This window comes from Lynx rufus, unplaced genomic scaffold (genome assembly GCF_022079265.1).
Source record: "Lynx rufus isolate CCGP_SWC_20201006 ecotype Redwood Valley unplaced genomic scaffold, mLynRuf1.p SCAF_37, whole genome shotgun sequence".
NCBI lineage: Eukaryota > Metazoa > Chordata > Mammalia > Carnivora > Felidae > Lynx > Lynx rufus.
This window is the reverse complement of record NW_025814853.1, coordinates 2,671,089-2,688,093: the sequence shown is the minus strand read 5'-3', so window position 1 is coordinate 2,688,093 and position 17,005 is coordinate 2,671,089. Positions and strand designations below refer to the sequence as shown.

Sequence of the window (17,005 nt, the reverse complement as noted above, 5' to 3'; positions counted from 1 at the left end):
TGCGCGGCAGGCGGAGTCCCGGCGCGGAAAAGCCCCGCTCCTGCCCGTGGCGTCCCCCCTCCCCTCGGCCCCCGCCGCCCCTTCCAGCCTCCCCGGGGCGGGGGTGGGGGTGAGGGGGGCGGCGGCGGCGGCGGCGGCGGCGGCGGCGGCGCCGGGCCGGCCGCGGGGGGAATGGAGCTGCCGGGGACCGCGGGGGCCGCGCTGCCCCCCACGGAGCCGGGCCGGGAGCGCCTCCGGCGGCCGCGGCGGGGTAGGCCAGGCCCCTCCGTCAGGCTTGCGGTTTGGGAAGAAAAGGCGATGCCTCCGCCAAGAAAAGAGCGAGCGCGGCCCCCTCCCCCTCCGCCGAGCCGGGCGGCGGCGGCGGCGGCACATCTAACGCGCGGGCACCCGGGCCGCCGCGGCCCCCGCAAACTACGCCCAGGCTCGGCCCCCGCCGCTCATTGGCGCGGGCCGGAGCCAGCGCACCCAGACCCTGCGCTGCCCTCGCCGGCCGCGCGCGGAGCCCGAGCAGCCCAGGCCGACGGCGCCCGGCCCCCCGAGCCTCGACGCCGAGCCGCCCGCGCTTCCTCCGCCGGGCCCAGCGCGGGCAGCCGGTCGGGCGAGCAGGCGCGGCCGGCGCCCCGCGGCCCCGGCGCCCCCGGCCCGGCGCCCCCACCCCCGCCGCCGCCGCCGCCTCAAGGCCGCCCGCTCTCCGCAGGTGGCCGCGGGCCCGAGCGGCGCGGCCATGGGCCGAGGGGTGCGCGTGCTGCTGCTGCTGCTGGGCCTGCTGCACTGGGCCGGGGGCGGCGAGGGCAGGAAGACCTGGCGGCGCCGCGGCCAGCAGCCGCCCCCGCCGCCCTCCCCGCCTCGTGCCGAGGCGGCACCCGCGGCCGGGCAGCCGGTGGAGAGCTTCCCGCTGGACTTCACCGCCGTGGAGGGCAACATGGACAGCTTCATGGCGCAGGTCAAAAGCCTGGCCCAGTCCCTGTACCCCTGCTCGGCTCAGCAGCTCAACGAGGACCTGCGCCTGCACCTCCTGCTCAACACGTCGGTGACCTGCAACGACGGCAGCCCCGCCGGGTAAGGCCTGCGCCCGCCCCGACCGGCGCGCCCCTGCAGGCCGCCCCGCCGGGCTCGGCCGCCATCCGCCTCCGTGCCCCCTCGGACGCACGGAGTCTCGGCGCTGGTCGCCCGCCCCCCTCCTCGGGGTGGGGGGTAAGAGGGCTCCCGTCGGGCTCGCAGAGGAGCTGGCCCTGCGGAGGCCCCGGGGCGGGCACCCGCAGCGGGGGTGGGGTGGGGTGGGGTGGGGGCAGCGCTCGGCGAGCTGGCCTCTGGCCAGGCCGGGCACTGACCCCTCGGCCACCGGTGCCCTGCCCCGCTGCTCGCGTCCTTCGGTCTCTGGGCGGGGAGATGACCCTGGCTCCAGCAGCAGGAGGGGACGCAGCGGGGCGGGGAGAGTCCTGCGGTACCCCACCCCCACCCCAGCTCCACAACGACCCTGTCTGCCCCCTGCTGCTGCCGGGACTACCTGAGATCCCAGCCAGCCAGAGGGACGGGGAAGGAGCGCAGGTGGGACCGAAGGACCTGGGCTGCGGCATTCACCCCTGTCCAGCCCCGATGTATACGAAGGAAGGACGTGAGGCTGAGGGTTGAGGAGGGGTCGGGGCCACCACACCCTCAGCTAAGTCGACAGCCCGAGGACCGGACGTTAGGTCGGGCCTCGGTGGTACTCGCGCCCTTCCACGCCTTCCTGGCGGTCCCAGGGCCCCCGCCCCACGTGCACGCTCCTCTAGAGAGGGTGCTTTTCGGTCTCCAAGCACCACTGCGGGTCCCGGGAGATCCCGAGCCCAGCAAGACCGCCCCCACCCCTCCCCGCGCCCCGCCGCCGGCGCCGAGGTTACAGCGGGTCCCGCGCGGGGCGGGCCGTGGGGATTTTCCACGGACCACACAGCCCCTCGAGGCCCTTCCCGCCCCACGAGCGCCACCTCCCGGGACCCGCCACCGCCGGCGGGGCCGCGCGCGCTCCGCGGGCCCTGGCCGCTGGCGCCCCCGTGCGGCCGGCGCGTGCGCCGGGCGACAGGTGGAATGACTCTTTCCTCCCCAGAGCTGGGTCCTTGCGGGCCCCAGCTGACCATCCGCTCCGCCCGTCCCCCTCCCCCTCCTTGCAGCTACTACCTGAAGGAATCCAAGGGCAGTCGGCGGTGGCTCCTTTTTCTGGAAGGTGCGTCCCCGGAGTCGAGGCGGCGAGGAGGGCGGAGGCCCCTGGGCGTGCGGGCCCTGACATGGTGGCTGTGCCCGCAGGTGGCTGGTACTGCTTCAACCGGGAGAACTGCGACTCCCGCTATGACACCATGCGGCGCCTCATGAGCTCCAGAGACTGGCCGCGCACCCGCACAGGTCAGCAAGTCGCCGATCCCCCCCTCACCCCACCCCCCACCCCAGCTCCCGCCTGAGGGGTAGGGCAGGGTAGGGTAGGGCTGACAGTTCCAAGTTCTGGAAGAACCCTTGCCCTCCTCACTCCCTAGAGCCCTAGGAAAGCCCCCACGGCGCCCACCCCCCAGTTCTCCCACCCTCCTAAGGTCAGGGGGCACCCACCTATCATCCTTCACTCTGTTCCACAGGTAATCTCCGGAGGCGGGGGGAGGGGGCTTTACTATGGCTGCTTCCACACCCCTCATCCCTAGGTCACAGAAGCCAGTGCTGGGTGGTGGAGGTCGAGGGTCACGTCCAGATGACTAGTCTGGCCTACCTCCCTTGTCGTGGCCGAGTAGGATCCCCCACACCCCACACATTCCCGTAGCTCCCATCCCCACACACCCCTTCCCAACAGAAAGACCCACTGCCTCTGCCCTCTGACACCACAGGCACAGGGATCCTGTCCTCCCAGCCAGAGGAAAACCCCCACTGGTGGAATGCCAACATGGTGTAAGAGGGAGCAGAAGGGTCCTTCCCTGGGGGGAGCTCCTTCTGGGAGGGGTTCTTTCTTGGCGAGTCCCATGGGGGGTGTTCCTCCCTGGGGAGGGTCTTTCCTAGGGGGGGGTCCTTCCTGGGGGCGGGTCCCACCTGGAGGGTCCTTCCTGGGGAGATTCTCCCTGAGGGTTCCTACCTATGAGGGATTCCTGTCCTTGGGTGGGTGGGGGGTTCTTTCCAGGGGAGTCCCATGGGGGCTGTTCCTCCCTGGGGAGGGTCCTTCCTTTTGGGGGGAGTCCTTCCCAGGAGGTCCTGTCCTTGGGAGGATCTTGTCCTCCGAGAGGTTTTTTCCCAGGCGGTCCTGTCCTCAGGACCCTTCCTGGGGAGGGGTCCTTCCTGAGGGCCTTGGGCAGCAGAGGACTATGGCAAACTCACACCGTCCGTTGTCACAGCTTCATCCCCTACTGCTCCAGCGATGTCTGGAGTGGGGCTTCGTCCAAGTCTGAGAAGAGTGAGTCCCTTGCTGTAACTTCTGTTCTCTGCCCCGAAGGACACGGCAGGAAGGACAGGGCCCCTGTTTTGTAACTCCTTCTAATCCTCTGACCGTGTGTCCCGGGATGCCTGCCCCAAGCACCCACTGCCTGTTGTCCAGGGCTGGCTTGGCCCCTTCGGAGGTCCTCACTCCTGCGTGTCCCCTGGGGAGGGGCCCCATCCCTCACGCACCTGACAACCTCCCTTCAGTTCACCTCAGCCCCTGACCCTATCCCCCGGAAGGACCTCCAGACCCCCAGCTAGAATTCTTCCTCCTTCCAACCTGGAGCTGGGAGGCCTTGCTCCTGTCCAGGCCCCCCGTTGAAGCCACGGTCCTCCTCCTTGCAGACGAGTATGCCTTCATGGGTGCCCTCATCATCCAGGAGGTGGTCCGAGAGCTCTTGGGCAAAGGGCTGAGCGGGGCCAAGGTGCTGCTGCTGGCAGGGAGCAGGTGGGCCAGGCAGGGTGGGGGCCTGTGTGTGCAGGGGGTGTGGCGGGATTAGAGGTGTGGAGGGCGAGGAGGGGCCGCGCCTTGGGCTCCAGGGAGCTCACGCCTCTCCAGGCCTGGGAGGGCACCTAGGAGGGTCTGTGTTACTGGAGCGTCACAGGGGTTCCGCTCCACAGTGCTGTGTAGCTGGAAGCTGTCCGGAGGATGCTTCTGGACTCCGAGGTTGCTGGATGCCAGGGAAGCCTTGGATGACGGTGGCCTAGGTAGTCGGTTAGGGGCTAGCTGTGGACCGGTGTACCTTCTCCAAGGCCTGGGGCCCCTGCAAGCGGGATCACGCCTGGTGGCTGCACCCCTGCAGGCATGCAGGGCCCCGAGGCCATCGGTAGAATACCTGAGGGGGTCTGAGGCCACATGTTTGGTCTTCGTTTTCAGATAAGGAAACCGAGTCAGAGACAGAGGAAGGGAGAGAGGAGGGGGAGGAAGTGGGTGACCTGCCACTTAGCTCAGTGTCGGGAGCTCTGCCAGCCCCTCCTGTGCCTCCGTGACCCCCAAAGGCCTGTGGGTCTTGCACACGAATGTGGAACACGGAGCATTGTTGGCAGCTCAGGACGCGTCAGGATCCCGGCCCCTTCTCGGGCCTAGGCTGGGGCAGGGCGGGCTCCGGGGAGGCGAGCGCCCCACCGCGGCCACCCGGCCTCACGTACTGCCTCCTCCCCAGCGCGGGGGGCACGGGGGTGCTGCTGAACGTGGACCGCGTGGCCGAGCAGCTGGAGGAGCTGGGCTACCCGGCCATCCAGGTGCGGGGCCTGGCTGATTCGGGCTGGTTCCTGGACAACAAGCAGTACCGCCGAACCGACTGCGTCGACACCGTCACGTGCGCGCCCACGGAGGCCATACGCCGCGGCATCAGGTGCCAGACCCGGGGTGCCTCCTGGGCTCGCCGGCTCGGGGGCGGAGGGCCTGGGGCGGGGCTGCGGGGGGGGGAGGAGCCGGGGCGGGGCGGGGCGGGGCGGGGCTGCCTGACCCCCCGCCCTGGCGCAGGTACTGGAACGGGGTGGTCCCGGAGCGCTGTCGGCACCAGTTCAAGGACGGCGAGGAGTGGAACTGCTTCTTTGGCTACAAAGTCTACCCGACCCTGCGCTGTGAGGGGCCGGCTGCGGGCGGGGCACGCGGGGCAGGGTGGGGAGCAGGGGGTGTGGGTCTAGGCTTCCTCCAGCCTGGAGTCTAGAGCTGGGTGCAGAGACCGCAGGCCACCCACATGGGGGCGGGGGAACTGAGCCGTCCAGGTTTGCCTGGGACTTGCCTGGTCTCAGCACTGAAAGTGCACTCGGTCCCAGGCCGACCAGGACAGTGGGTCACCCTGTCCACAGTCACAGTTAGGAATGTGCTTGGCAGCTGAATCCTAGTGCCGCCCTCGGTGGGCCTCGGCCGTCCCTCCTCAGTCCCACACTTGAAGGGACACCACCACCAAGTTGTGGTCACAGTGCACGCCCTGGGAGCCAGGCCAAGGTTGGTGGGGGAGGTAACAAGGTACTTCTTCAGACAAGCGCACCGTGAGGGGGCCGGTCGCCAGCACTCCAAGGGCCTGTGAGCCTGCCGTGGAGCTGGCTGGCCCTCAGCGGCCCTTAGCCCGGGGTGGAGGGCAGAGTGTCGAGGCAAGGCCCAGCTGAGCTGTGCCCCCCAGGCCCCGTGTTCGTGGTGCAGTGGCTGTTTGATGAGGCCCAGCTGACTGTGGACAACGTGCATCTCACGGGACAGCCGGTGCAGGAGGGCCAGTGGCTGTACATCCAGAACCTGGGCCGCGAGCTTCGAAACACGCTCAAGGATGTGCCGTGAGTGTCCTGCCCACCCCACCCCACCCCCGCCCCTCTAGGTAGGCGGTAAACCATTTGACGTAAAGATAGCGGCCTCACGGATGGCAAAACCGGAAGCGGCCTTGCGCGCAGGGGTATTGCCCAGCGCTGAACAGGAATGAGCTTCTGAGCCCCGAAAAGACGTGGAGGAAACGTAAACGCACGTAGCCAAGAGAAGGAAGCCAGTCCGAGAAAGGCCACATAGCGTATGATTCCAACTCTGTGACATCCCAGAAAAGGCAGAACCGCGGGGTCCGTAAAAAGCTCATTCGGCACCAAGGACGGAGCTGGGGAAAGGGGGAGGGATGCACAGACACAGAGGATTCCTAGGACAGTGAGACTACTCGGTGTGAGACCGTAACACGGACACACGTCAGCATCCGTTTGTGCAAACCCTTACGATGTCCAGCACGAGAGCGCACCGTGACTCTGGACTCTGGCGATAGCTGTGTGTCACTGAAGGTTCGTCAGTTGTGACGGACACGCCATCTGGTGGGGGATGCTGATAATGGGGGAGGCTGTAGGTGTGGGGGCAGGGGGTGTGTGAGAAATCTCCATACCTTCCACTCAGTTTTAACGTGAACCTAGAGGGGCGCCTGGGTGGCTCAGTCGGTTAAGCGTCCAACTTCAGCTCAGGTCACGATCTCGCGGTCCGTGAGTTCGAGCCCCGCGTCGGGCTCTGGGCTGATGGCTCAGAGCCTGGAGCCCGCTTCCGATTCTGTGTCTCCCTCTCTCTCTGCCCCTCCCCCGTTCATGCTCTGTCTCTCTCTGTCTCAGAAATAAATAAACGTTAAAAAAAATTTAATGTGAATCTAGAAATGAAGCCTATTAAACAAACAAGCAAACAGCAAAATATTCACCTGTCCGGGTCAGCATCCCACCATGGCCCAGGTGGCCGTGCCTGGAAGGGGTGGACTCTGTGCCGGGTTTGGAGGCAGAAAGAGACAAGGGTTTGTAGGGGAGCCCATGGGTTGGTGGGGACAAGGCCTGGTCCAGAGCAGTAGGTACAGGAAGGAGGTGGGAGCCAGAGAGAGGTGCCCAGGGGGGTGGGCTGGAGCGTCAGGACCTGTGGGCACCGGGGTGGGGAAGATGCTGGAGGCGCTCTCTGTGAGCTGACTGTCTGCTCCCCAACAGGGCCAGCTTCGCCCCCGCCTGCCTCTCCCACGAGATCATCATCCGAAGGTCAGTGTCCCCATGCCCCGGATAGATCGCATCCCTGGCTCTCGCTCCAAACGTCCACAGCCCCACCCCCCACCTGGCCGCCACCTGCCTTCTCTGGCTCTGTATGAAGGGCTTCTGTGTCGGGCTTCCGATGCCGCTTACACAACCAGCTGTGTGGCAAGAATTCAGAGTCAGCCCGCCTCCGGTGGTAGCAATGCCGAGCGAGCCCCACCTGGATTTCTGTCTGCAGCCACTGGACGGACGTCCAGGTGAAGGGGACCTCGCTGCCGCGGGCGCTGCACTGCTGGGACAGAAGCCTGCACGACAGCCACAAGGCCGGCAAAGCCCCCCTGAAGGGCTGCCCCGTCCACCTGGTGGACAGCTGCCCCTGGCCCCACTGCAACCCCTCCTGCCCCACCATCCGGGACCAGTTCACGGGGCAGGAGATGAACGTGGCCCAGTTCCTCATGCACATGGGCTTTGACGTGCAGACCGTGGCGCAGCAGCAGGGCCTGGAGCCCAGTAAACTGCTGGGGATGCTGAGCAGCGGCAGCTAGGGGTCCCGCCCCGGGAGCTGGCACTGAGGGCCGGCCGCCGCCACGGGCTCCCCACCCCAGGGCCACCTGCCCGGCCTCTCCTGCCCCTGCTAGGACAGACAGGGCCCTGGCCATCCTCCCAGCAGCCTTCGCTGCCCCTCTACCACTGCCTTGGGGGGGGGGGACCCAGCCGGGGGAGACCGTGGACCTGCCCTCCAGCCCCAGCCCTGCCTCCCGCCCGCCCTCGCTGGGGAGCCCGAGGCGCCGGGTTCCAGCCCGCTGGCCCAGCCCCAGCCTCAGCCTCTCCTGGCCTTTTGTATTATTTTATAAAATGACTTTTTTATTACTTTAATTTTTTAAAAAAGGAAAATAAGAAATATATGATTAATGATATTGTTTTGTAACATATTTTTTTTAAATAATGAAAAAAAAAAAAGACAACAAAAGAGCCTCCCCCTGCAGGCGTGTTTATTTGAATGGGCACTTTGCCCGTTTCACACCCCTCCCCCATCCCCAGGGCAGCAGGGATACTGGGGGCGGGGGCCATAGGGAGCCCTGACCTCCGACCCCTTGGTGGGGGGCACGGACCCCACCTCGTGTCCTGTTCGTCCACTCAGCAAATACCAGTCACGGGCACAGCACACGTGAGACTCCAACATGGCGATCACAGCTCCCATGTCTCTGTTTTCCCGTCTGGGGACGTTCACACGGCGCGCACCGAGGCCACTCAGAGTGCTTGGCGGGGCACCTGCCCCTTCGGCAACACACCACCCCCAGTAATCTCGTTTCCAAACTGTCTCACCCCGGAAAAACACTCCCTATCCCGCTAAAGCGTTCTTAAAAGCTTGCACTGCTTTATTGGTTCTCATGAGGTCACCCGTGCACACGCCAAGATGCAGAATCCCCGGGCGGAACCCGCTGGGCCCAGCCCCCACCCTGCCTCCCAGAACACAGGGGTAGTCTTCCCGTGGGTCGTCCCGGGGACCCTGCACCCCAGCAAATGCACGCACGCACACCCTCTGTTGTGGCCTCTGTTTTCACCACGCACCGTGTCTGAGGCCCACAGAGCTGTGAGTGGTGTTCCTGTCGCCTCGGGCTGGACGACAGACATCACCTCGTGCGGGGCGGGGGAGGGGGGGGTGCAAAGAGCCCGGAGGGCTTACTGAAGGGAGCTGGGCACTCCCTGCTTCGGGCACCCCAGCATACCTGCATGGTGACAACCCCCCCCCCACCGCCCCAGCTGCCCTCAAGTATTACAAGCCCCAAGTGACAGATGAAGGAATTGAGGCCCGGAGAGGCCACCCCTGTGACAGAGGGAGGATCCCTGCTAGGCAGCATGGGCTCCACACCCACCACACATGTCAGGAGCCCAGACCTGTTCCCAGGAGAATCTCAGAGGCCCGGCACCCTCTGGCCCAGCAAGGTCGGGGGCCGTGCCCTGGGGTCTGGCTAGCTCTGCCAACACATCAGGGCCACCGTGGGGCGGAGAGGGATCGGGGCGGAACCGGAGGGCCCGTGTCATCTGCCGAGCAGCGCCGCGGCCCCTCCCAGCCCACCTTGGGCCCGCTCATCACCAATGTTGGCTTCCCCAGGTGGCGCCGAGCAGCCCACCCGGGGTCTCCAGGGACCGCGGCCCCATGGTCTTCTGTGGGAACCCATGCGGTCCCAAGGGCAAAGGAGACAGTGAGCTCAGGGATGGGGTGGGCAAGGGCTGTAGACGGAAGAAGGGGAATCCAGGGGGGACTGTTGGCTCGGGGGAGCGGCCCTTCCTCAGGCTCCCCGTGGATGGGGGGCTCCCGGTGGGAGAGGGGGCTGGGAGGGCCCGACAGGGGGGGCTTCACTGGAAGGGGCCACAGTCAAGCCGGGCAGGGGACTCGAGCGGCGCCGTCTAAACCCCAGCTCTTTGTGCAGAGAAGAGCGGGGGCGGCAACATCAGCACCATCGGACAGATGTCCGAGGCGGGCGGGGGGGGTGAGCAGGCACTCCTCGGGTGCGCTGTGCACCTTTGAACGTCACACCTGTGGGTTATACCCGGCGGGATTTCTGTCACCAAATGAACAAACCCTTCTCCACGCGTTCCCGACAAGGAAGAAGAGAGAGATGAGACCTACCACCGGCCTAGTGGCCTGTCCGGGCTGTGCTTCACTGCCGGACCAGTGACAACACGAGCCCAGGACGCTCCAGGACCGTGGGGCGGCCAAACCTCCGTACTCAGCAAGTGACACGCAGCGCCCTCCACACTGAGTTCTCGGCTTTTCTAGAAATGGTGCTGCTTTTACTCTCCCATGGGAACAAAAATGCTCAGGACATGCTTTAGAGACAGGGGGGTTGGGGGCTCCTGGCCGGCTCAGTCGATAGATCACACGACTGACTCTTGACGTCAGGGTTGTGAGTTCAAGCCCCGCATTGGGTGTGGAGCCTACCTAAAAAAAAAAAAAAAAAAAAAAAAAAAAGACCAGGGGCGCCTGGGGGGCTCATTCGGTTGAGCATCCGATTCCTGAATAACCTGTGCTCCATCCAAACGACAGACTATTACTCAGCACTAAAAAGCAACGTGCTACCGAGCCAGGAAAAGACCTAGAGGAACCTTAAATGCTGAGGAACCTTATTACCGAGTAAAAGAAGCTGGTCTGCAAAGGCTCCAGGCTGCGTGACTCCAAGTGCCAGGCACCCTGGGAAAAGGCAGAGCTGTGGGGACAGGACAAGGATGCAGGGCTGCCGGGGCGGGGGAGGGACGAGCAGGCGAAACGTCCCTGCACGAGGCTTCCGACAGCACCGTGGCGGGTACGTGGGCAGGCTGTGCGCGAGGGGCGGGCACGCGGACCGGCTCTGGGCCTTCCCGGCAGTTTTGCTGCGATCCTGCAACTGCTGTAAGATGTAAAAAGTTGATTAAAAAAGTGCCCAGAACGTTCACTCCAAACCCATGGCCCAGCTTTCCGGTACGTGATGACCAGAGCATAAGCTTTGCTGCCCGGGACCTGACGCCTGGAACTTCAACTCCGCACTTCAAAAAAAGGCCAAAAGATCCGGGGCGCCTGGGTGGCTCAGCTGGTCAAGGTCCGACTTCGGCTCAGGTCATGATCTCACAGTTCATGGGTTCAAGTCCCACGTGGGGCTCTGAGCTTCAGACTCTCTGTCTCCCTCTCTCTGCCCCTCCCCCGCTCACGCTCTGTCTCTGTCTCTCTTTCACAAATAAATAGAAATGTTAAAAAAAAAAAAAAGCCAAAATATCCGACAGCACGGGCAAGATGTGCACACGGACGCTCCCCGTGGCTGCCATCAGAGTGGCTGGGACCTCCAGAGCCTCCCTCCCAGCTGTCCTGCCCCCACCACCGGCCCTCGTGCCCAAATTCCAGCTACCAAGCCCCCGTGTCCCCTGAGCACACACAGCAGCCACCCCTGCCTTTCTGTCGTGTGGACACATGCTCGTGGCCTCACTCAGCTCACAGCCTAGCTGTCCCCTCTTCAGAGGGGCCTTCACTGACCCCCCAAAAAAGGCTAAATTCACTGAACATTTAGTCGCTATTTCCGCACTACAAGAAGCTAGATTCTCAGTGGTTTTTTTTTTTTTTTAATGTTTATTTATTTTTGAGAGATAGAGACAGAGCATGAGCAGGAAAGGGGCAGAGAGAGAGGGAGACACAGAGTGTGAAGCAGGTTCCAGGCTCTGAGCTGTCAGCACGGACCCTGACGCGGGGCTCCAACTCATGAACCACGAGATCATGACCTGAGCTGAAGTCAGATACTCAACCGACTGAGCCACCCAGGCGCCCTCTCGGTGTTTTTTTAATTGTGACAAGTGAGTGGAGGCTTGAGAACAGAAGACGTCACCACCGAGCAGCCTTGCGCCAAGCAGTCGGGGAGTCTGTGTCTGGAATTTGGAACGTGTCCCATGTCAGGCTCCCAGGGGTCCCGGCTACCGTCCCAGCCTGGCCTCTGTTCCCCAGCGTGGCCACGCGGCCCGAGTCTCCCGCTATGAGCAGAGCCCGACCGCAAAGCAAAGGAAGCCGATTTTGCTGTGATCTCTCCAGCTCTGTAGGCCCCTCCGGGCGGGGAGCGGTTAAGCACTGGCAAGGGGAGGCTTGCAGGGCCCAGGCACGGGGGCTGCCCCTGAGCAGACCCCCCACCCCGCTTCTTCTGGCCCTGCCTGTGCTTCAGGCCCGCCTGCACAGAGAACTCAGGGCCGGGCTCCACCCGCAGGGAGCTAGGGAAACGCGGGACTCAGTGGCCAGAAGGGGCTTCACCCAGGCTCAGACACAGCGCCTGCTGTTCCGCCCGGGCCACACCGGCCACAGCTCTCTCCCGGGCGGGGCCACTGAGGCCCCCCGTGCTCCGCAGGGCCAGGGGGCCGCAGGGGCGGGGGGACGTGGGACAGCCATGGACGCTGGCCCTGGGGTGCTGCCCTACTTGGACTCCATGGCCACCATCAGGCCACGTCCCAGCCTGCCGGGACACTCTCGCTGCTGCCATGCCCGGCCCTCTCCAGCATCTCTCGTTGCATCTTGGCCTGATTTCCAGGCATCTCCGTGCTGGCAGCTGGAAACCCCAGCAAGGTCTGTGCGGTGTCCGGTCTTCGGGAAGGGAGTCGACTTCTGCCGAAGCCCACAGCGGTGCCCCCTCACTCACCGCGCCTGCCACAGGGTGCCTGGGAGGCTGCCCGCCGCCCGCACAGGTGTGCTGGCCGTCCCTGAGCGCCCAGGGCCGCCCCGCGGCGCTGGCCACGCCGAACGTGGTCTTCCCAAAATGCTCAGGGTTTCGCGTGCGACAAGCTGGACCCCTTCGGTTAGGGTGCGGGGGGTTGTGCCCCAGCCACCGATTGAGCGGTTGAGGAACGCGGCCTGGTTCACTGTTACCACTTGCTGAGCCGTGAACTTTGGCTAAAGCATGGTCCGCTCGTGGTAAATGAAACTGTTCCGAGCAGAGGATTTCCTTCCAGCTCCCTGGGGTCGCAGGGCGGTGGGGGCTGACCCACCTTCCCTGCACTCCCAAGCCGGAGGCCCGTGTCCCCTTGCTCCCTGGTCCAGGGTCAGCAGAGCACGTGGCGGACGCCCGGGAGGGACGAAGCAGAACCCTTGCCAAGGGCGCACGCGGGGTCGCCTTCCTCCTGAGCGTCAGTGGACTGGAAGGTTTACCTTGCGAGGCCTTCCTCCCCCAGCCTGCAGCGTCCAGACGCCATCTCGGAGGAATATCGACTCTTCCAGAAAAATCATAAACAGGCACATCAGGTCAGAGGACCGCTACGAGTCTACTTGTAAAGGGGGTGTGTGTTCACGGAGAACGCTGCCCACGAGAGACTCCAGAGGCTGCTGAGAGCCCGGGAGGACCGCGGGGGCCACGGAGACCCGCGCTGGGGACACCACCCCAGCGACAGCCAGGCCTCCCGCTCTGGACTCATCCCGTCACCATTCTCTCGACGGGCACCCTGAGGCCACGCGCGTCTCCCTGTGGTTTTCCTGCCAAGAGCATTTAGCAGAATCTATAACCGCGAGGAAACAGCCAATACACTTTGAAAGACAGTCTATAAAACCACTGGCCCGGAATCTTCAAAAAGATGGTGTCAGGGGCACCCAGGGTGGCTCAGCGAGTCGAGCGTCCAACCCTTGATTTCGGCTCGGGTCATGATCTCACGGTTCGTGGGTTTGAGCCCCGAGTCAGGCTCTGTGCTGACAGTGCGGAGCCTGCTTGGGATTCTCTCTCTCTCCCTCTGTCTCTGCCCCTCCCCAACTCACTCTCTATTTCTCTTTCATCAAAAAAAAATTTTTTTTTGAACAATAAAAAGTACGTAAATAAAGAAATAATAAAATGTGGGGGTGGGGCGGGAAATGGACACTATTCTAGAATAACTGGGAGACGCGAGAGACCACTGCAATGCATAATCCCCATCAGATCCTGGTGCAAACATTTTAAAAGATTTTAAGTGTATTTTGGGATATGGGGGGGGAAATGGAATAAGGACCGTGTGTGAAGTGATCATTCTTAAATCCCCTTGTGTTCGGGTTCTATGGGAGAATGGCCTTGTTCATAGGAGATGCCCATGGAAGTGTCTGGGGCAAATTGTCATATCTGCAGAATTAGTCAATATCATTAATTATTACTGGTGTGGGGAAAGAGAACAAATAGGGCAAAATATTAACAATTCTTGAATCTAGGTGTCTGAGTGTTCATTGTGTTGTCTTGCAATTCTTCCATAAATTTGAAATTTTTTTAGTGTTTTTATTTATTTTTGAGAGAGAGAGAGAGAGACAGAGCATGAGCGGAGGAGGGGCAGAGAGAAGAGGGAGACACACAGTCCGAAGCAGGCTCCGGCCTGTGAGCTGTCTGCCCAGAACCTGATGCGGGGCTCGAACTTGTGAACCGCAAGATCGTGACCTGAGCGGAAGTCGGACGCTCTACCAACTGAGCCACCCAGACGCCCCAAGTTTTTAATTTATTTTTGAGAGAGAGAGAGAGCATGGGAAGGGGGGGAGGGGACAGAGAGAGAGGGAGGCACAGAATCTGAAGCAGCCTCCAGGCAACTAGCTGTCAGCATAGTCCGATGCGGGGCTCGAACCCACGAACCGCAAGATCGTGACCTGAGCGGAAGTCGGACGCTCAACTGACTGAGTCCCCCAGGCGCCCCAAATTTTATAATTTTCTAAATGAAAAGTCAAGAGAAGTAGGCACACATACAGGAGACGTTCATGGTCAGGCAACAGAATTACGGGCAATTTTTCTTTGTCTTTTCCTGTATTGACTGGGCCTGCAAGGTACTACTTTTACAGTTGGAAAGTTGTCTTCCATCTTCAAAAGCATCTCACACATTATGAATACTTCTGCCCCAAAATGGGAGAGCTGAGTTTTCTCTAGTTTACAAGACAAGCGAGGAGCTCCGTGATGAACCCCCAAATGTAACAAAAACTCTGCGCCAGGGTCCGTGATGAACCCCCAAATGTAACAAAAACTCTGCGCCAGGGTCCGTGATGAACCCCCAAATGTAACAAAAACTCTGCGCCAGGGTCCGTGATGAACCCCCAAATGTAACAAAAACTCTGCGCCAGGGTCCGTGATGAACCCCCAAATGTAACAAAAACTCTGCGCCAGGGTCCGTGATGAACCCCCAAATGTAACAAAAACTCTGCGCCAGGGTCCGTGATGAACCCCCAAATGTAACAAAAACTCTGCGCCAGGGTCCGTGATGAACCCCCAAATGTAACAAAAACTCTGCGCCAGGGTCAACCCCAGCACCTGCAGGAGATCACGCTGAGTAGGAGCCCAGGGACACTCTCAGCAGGGTCCGCCCTGACGCCACCTCAGCTCTGAGCCGAGCCTCCCTCCAGGGGGACGCGGGGGGGGGGCGGGCAGCCCGCGGAGCCCCCGCCCCCAACGCCCCGCCCCCGCCCCTCCTCCCTCTGCGTTGCGGTCCCGCCTCCCGGAGATCCTCCCCAGCAGGTGGTCCCGGAGGCTTCCAAGCCCACCTCCGCTCTCGGCTCTGCCCTCCTCCCTCCCCTCCTCCCTCCCCTCCCCCGCGGGCCCTGGAGCCAGCTGACCGACAGACGGACGCAGGTGCTCCGGAGGCGGGGCAGCGCCCGCAGCCAAGGAGTTAAAGGACGGTGCTAGCGGGGGCTTGGCGGGGACGCAGGGGTCAGATGACCCTCTGGGATGGGGACGGGCACGCCCGGGCTGCTATTCCGGGGCTCAAATCGTGACCACCTATTTATAGTGCTGGGGGGGGGGCGGGGGGAGCCTTGGCCCGCCCCACACGGGCAGCGGCGAGGCTGTCCTGCGGCAATGTCAAGGCGGCCGCGGCGGCGGCGGCGGCGGCGGCGGCGTCACGGCTGCTGCAGGCTGCCGGCACCTGTCACGGCTGCCGGAGGAGACGGAGGGGCCGCAGCCCCGCAGGGACCCCAGCGCCGGCGGGCACTGTGCGAGGCGAGGACGACGTGGCCGGCCAGATGGGCAGCACCATGGAGCCCCCCGGGGGCGGGTACCTGCACCTCGGCGCTGTGACGTCCCCCGTGGGCACGGCCCGCGTACTGCAGCTGGCCTTTGGCTGCACCACCTTCAGCTTGGTGGCCCACCGGGGCGGCTTCGCGGGCGTCCAGGGCACCTTCTGCGTGGCCGCTTGGGGCTTCTGCTTTGCCCTCTCGGGCCTCGTGGTGGCCTGTGAGTTCACCCGGCTCCACAACTGCCTGCACCTCTCCTGGGGCAACTTCACGGCGGCCTTCGCCATGCTGGCCACGCTGCTGTCGGCCACGGCCGCCGTCATCTACCCGCTGTACTTCACCCGGCTGGAGTGCCCGCCCGAGCCCGCGGGCTGCGCCGCCCGGGACTTCCGCCTGGCAGCCAGCGTCTTCGCCGGGCTCCTCTTCCTGGCCTACGCCGCGGAGGTGGCCCTGACCCGGGCCCGGCCGGGCCAGGTGGCCAGCTACATGGCCACGGTGTCAGGGCTCCTCAAGATCGTCCAGGCCTTCGTGGCCTGCATCATCTTTGGGGCACTGGTCTACGACAGCCGCTACGGGCGCTACGTGGCCACCCAGTGGTGCGTGGCCGTCTACAGCCTGTGCTTCCTGGCCACGGTGGCCGTGGTGGTCCTGAGCGTGACGGGCCACACGGGGGGCCTGGGCTGCCCCTTCGACCGTCTGGTGGTGGTCTACACCTTCCTGGCCGTGCTCCTCTACCTCAGTGCCGCGGTCATCTGGCCCGTCTTCTGTTTCGACCCCAAGTACGGTGAGCCCGGACGGCCCCCTGACTGCCCCAGAGGCGGCTGCTTCTGGGACAGCCAGCTGGTGGTGGCCACCTTCACCTACGTCAACCTGCTCCTCTACGTCGCCGACCTCGCCTACTCCCAGAGGATCCGCTTCGTGCCCCCCCTGTAGCCCTGTGGGCAGCGGTCCACCCACCTGTGCTCCCCGGGGACTCCCGGCACCTCGGGGGGTGGCCCGGGTGAACCCAGACCCCCAAGGAGCAGGCTGGAGGGAGGCAGGCAGGACAGGTGCTCCTGGACCTCGGGCAGTGCTCGCAGCTAGGCTTGGGGAGGAGGGAGGGAAGACAGACGGCTGGCAGCCCTGAGCAGGACATAGGCGAGCATCCTCCCCGAGATAGCTCCCAGCCCTCTCTGTCTCTTTCTATCTCCATCTCTCTCCCTGTCTCCCTCTCTCCATTTCCTGGCTTTCCCTGGCTCAGTGCTACCCACTGTAACACAAGAAGCCTTTGAAGTAGGCGCTGTGGTGACCCACTTTGGAGATGGGGACACTGAGGCTAGGATTTTGGAGGCAGCCTCACGTGCACGTCAGCGTCTGGAGATCACACTCAGGCTGTGTGACCTAAGCAGAGTTGGAAAGGGGACAATTCCTGCAGGTCTGGGAAGGGGATGGAAAGGAGCCCAGGAGAGGGCCAGAGCTGGACCAGCAGAGGGACAAGGGGACCTGGCTCCTGTAGACTCGGGGGAAGGGTCCCCAGAGCCCTGGAAGGAGGCTGTCTCAGCAGGGCCCTGCTGGGGAGTCAGTGTGCGCCAGCTCAAAGAGAAGGAGCCAGGACTTGGGGCCCCACCTTGCCCACCTCCACGCGGTTATAAACAAGGACAAGGGCCACAGTGTGGTCACACAAGG

The 17,005-nt window shown here is 63.8% G+C and overlaps 2 protein-coding genes across 2 annotated transcripts; both read left to right on the top strand.

The window, feature by feature from the left end:
- The first annotated feature begins 724 nt into the window (after positions 1–724).
- NOTUM (notum, palmitoleoyl-protein carboxylesterase) lies at positions 725–7,722 on the top strand. Its single transcript, XM_047094075.1, has 11 exons — positions 725–1,059; positions 2,148–2,200; positions 2,281–2,376; positions 2,844–2,904; positions 3,342–3,400; positions 3,769–3,871; positions 4,587–4,778; positions 4,910–5,010; positions 5,553–5,700; positions 6,856–6,903; positions 7,133–7,722. Exons 1-11 carry the CDS (start codon positions 725–727, stop codon positions 7,437–7,439), a joined length of 1,503 nt encoding a protein of 500 aa, XP_046950031.1. The 3' UTR covers positions 7,440–7,722.
- Positions 7,723–15,349: 7,627 nt separating this feature from the next.
- On the top strand, positions 15,350–16,273 carry MYADML2 (myeloid associated differentiation marker like 2). Its single transcript, XM_047093941.1, has one exon. It carries the CDS (start codon positions 15,350–15,352, stop codon positions 16,271–16,273), a length of 924 nt encoding a protein of 307 aa, XP_046949897.1.
- Positions 16,274–17,005: the final 732 nt, after the last annotated feature.

Bases quoted from the DNA above. Each gene is read 5' to 3' on its own strand.
- NOTUM (XM_047094075.1), top strand. From the start codon at position 725: ATGGGCCGAGGGGTGCGCGTGCTGCTGCTGCTGCTGGGCCTGCTGCAC. The intron at 3,401-3,768 runs GTGAGTCCCTTG...TCCTCCTTGCAG, and splicing joins TTCGTCCAAGTCTGAGAAGA to ACGAGTATGCCTTCATGGGT. The intron at 5,011-5,552 runs GTGAGGGGCCGG...TGTGCCCCCCAG, and splicing joins AGTCTACCCGACCCTGCGCT to GCCCCGTGTTCGTGGTGCAG.
- MYADML2 (XM_047093941.1), top strand. From the start codon at position 15,350: ATGGGCAGCACCATGGAGCCCCCCGGGGGCGGGTACCTGCACCTCGGC.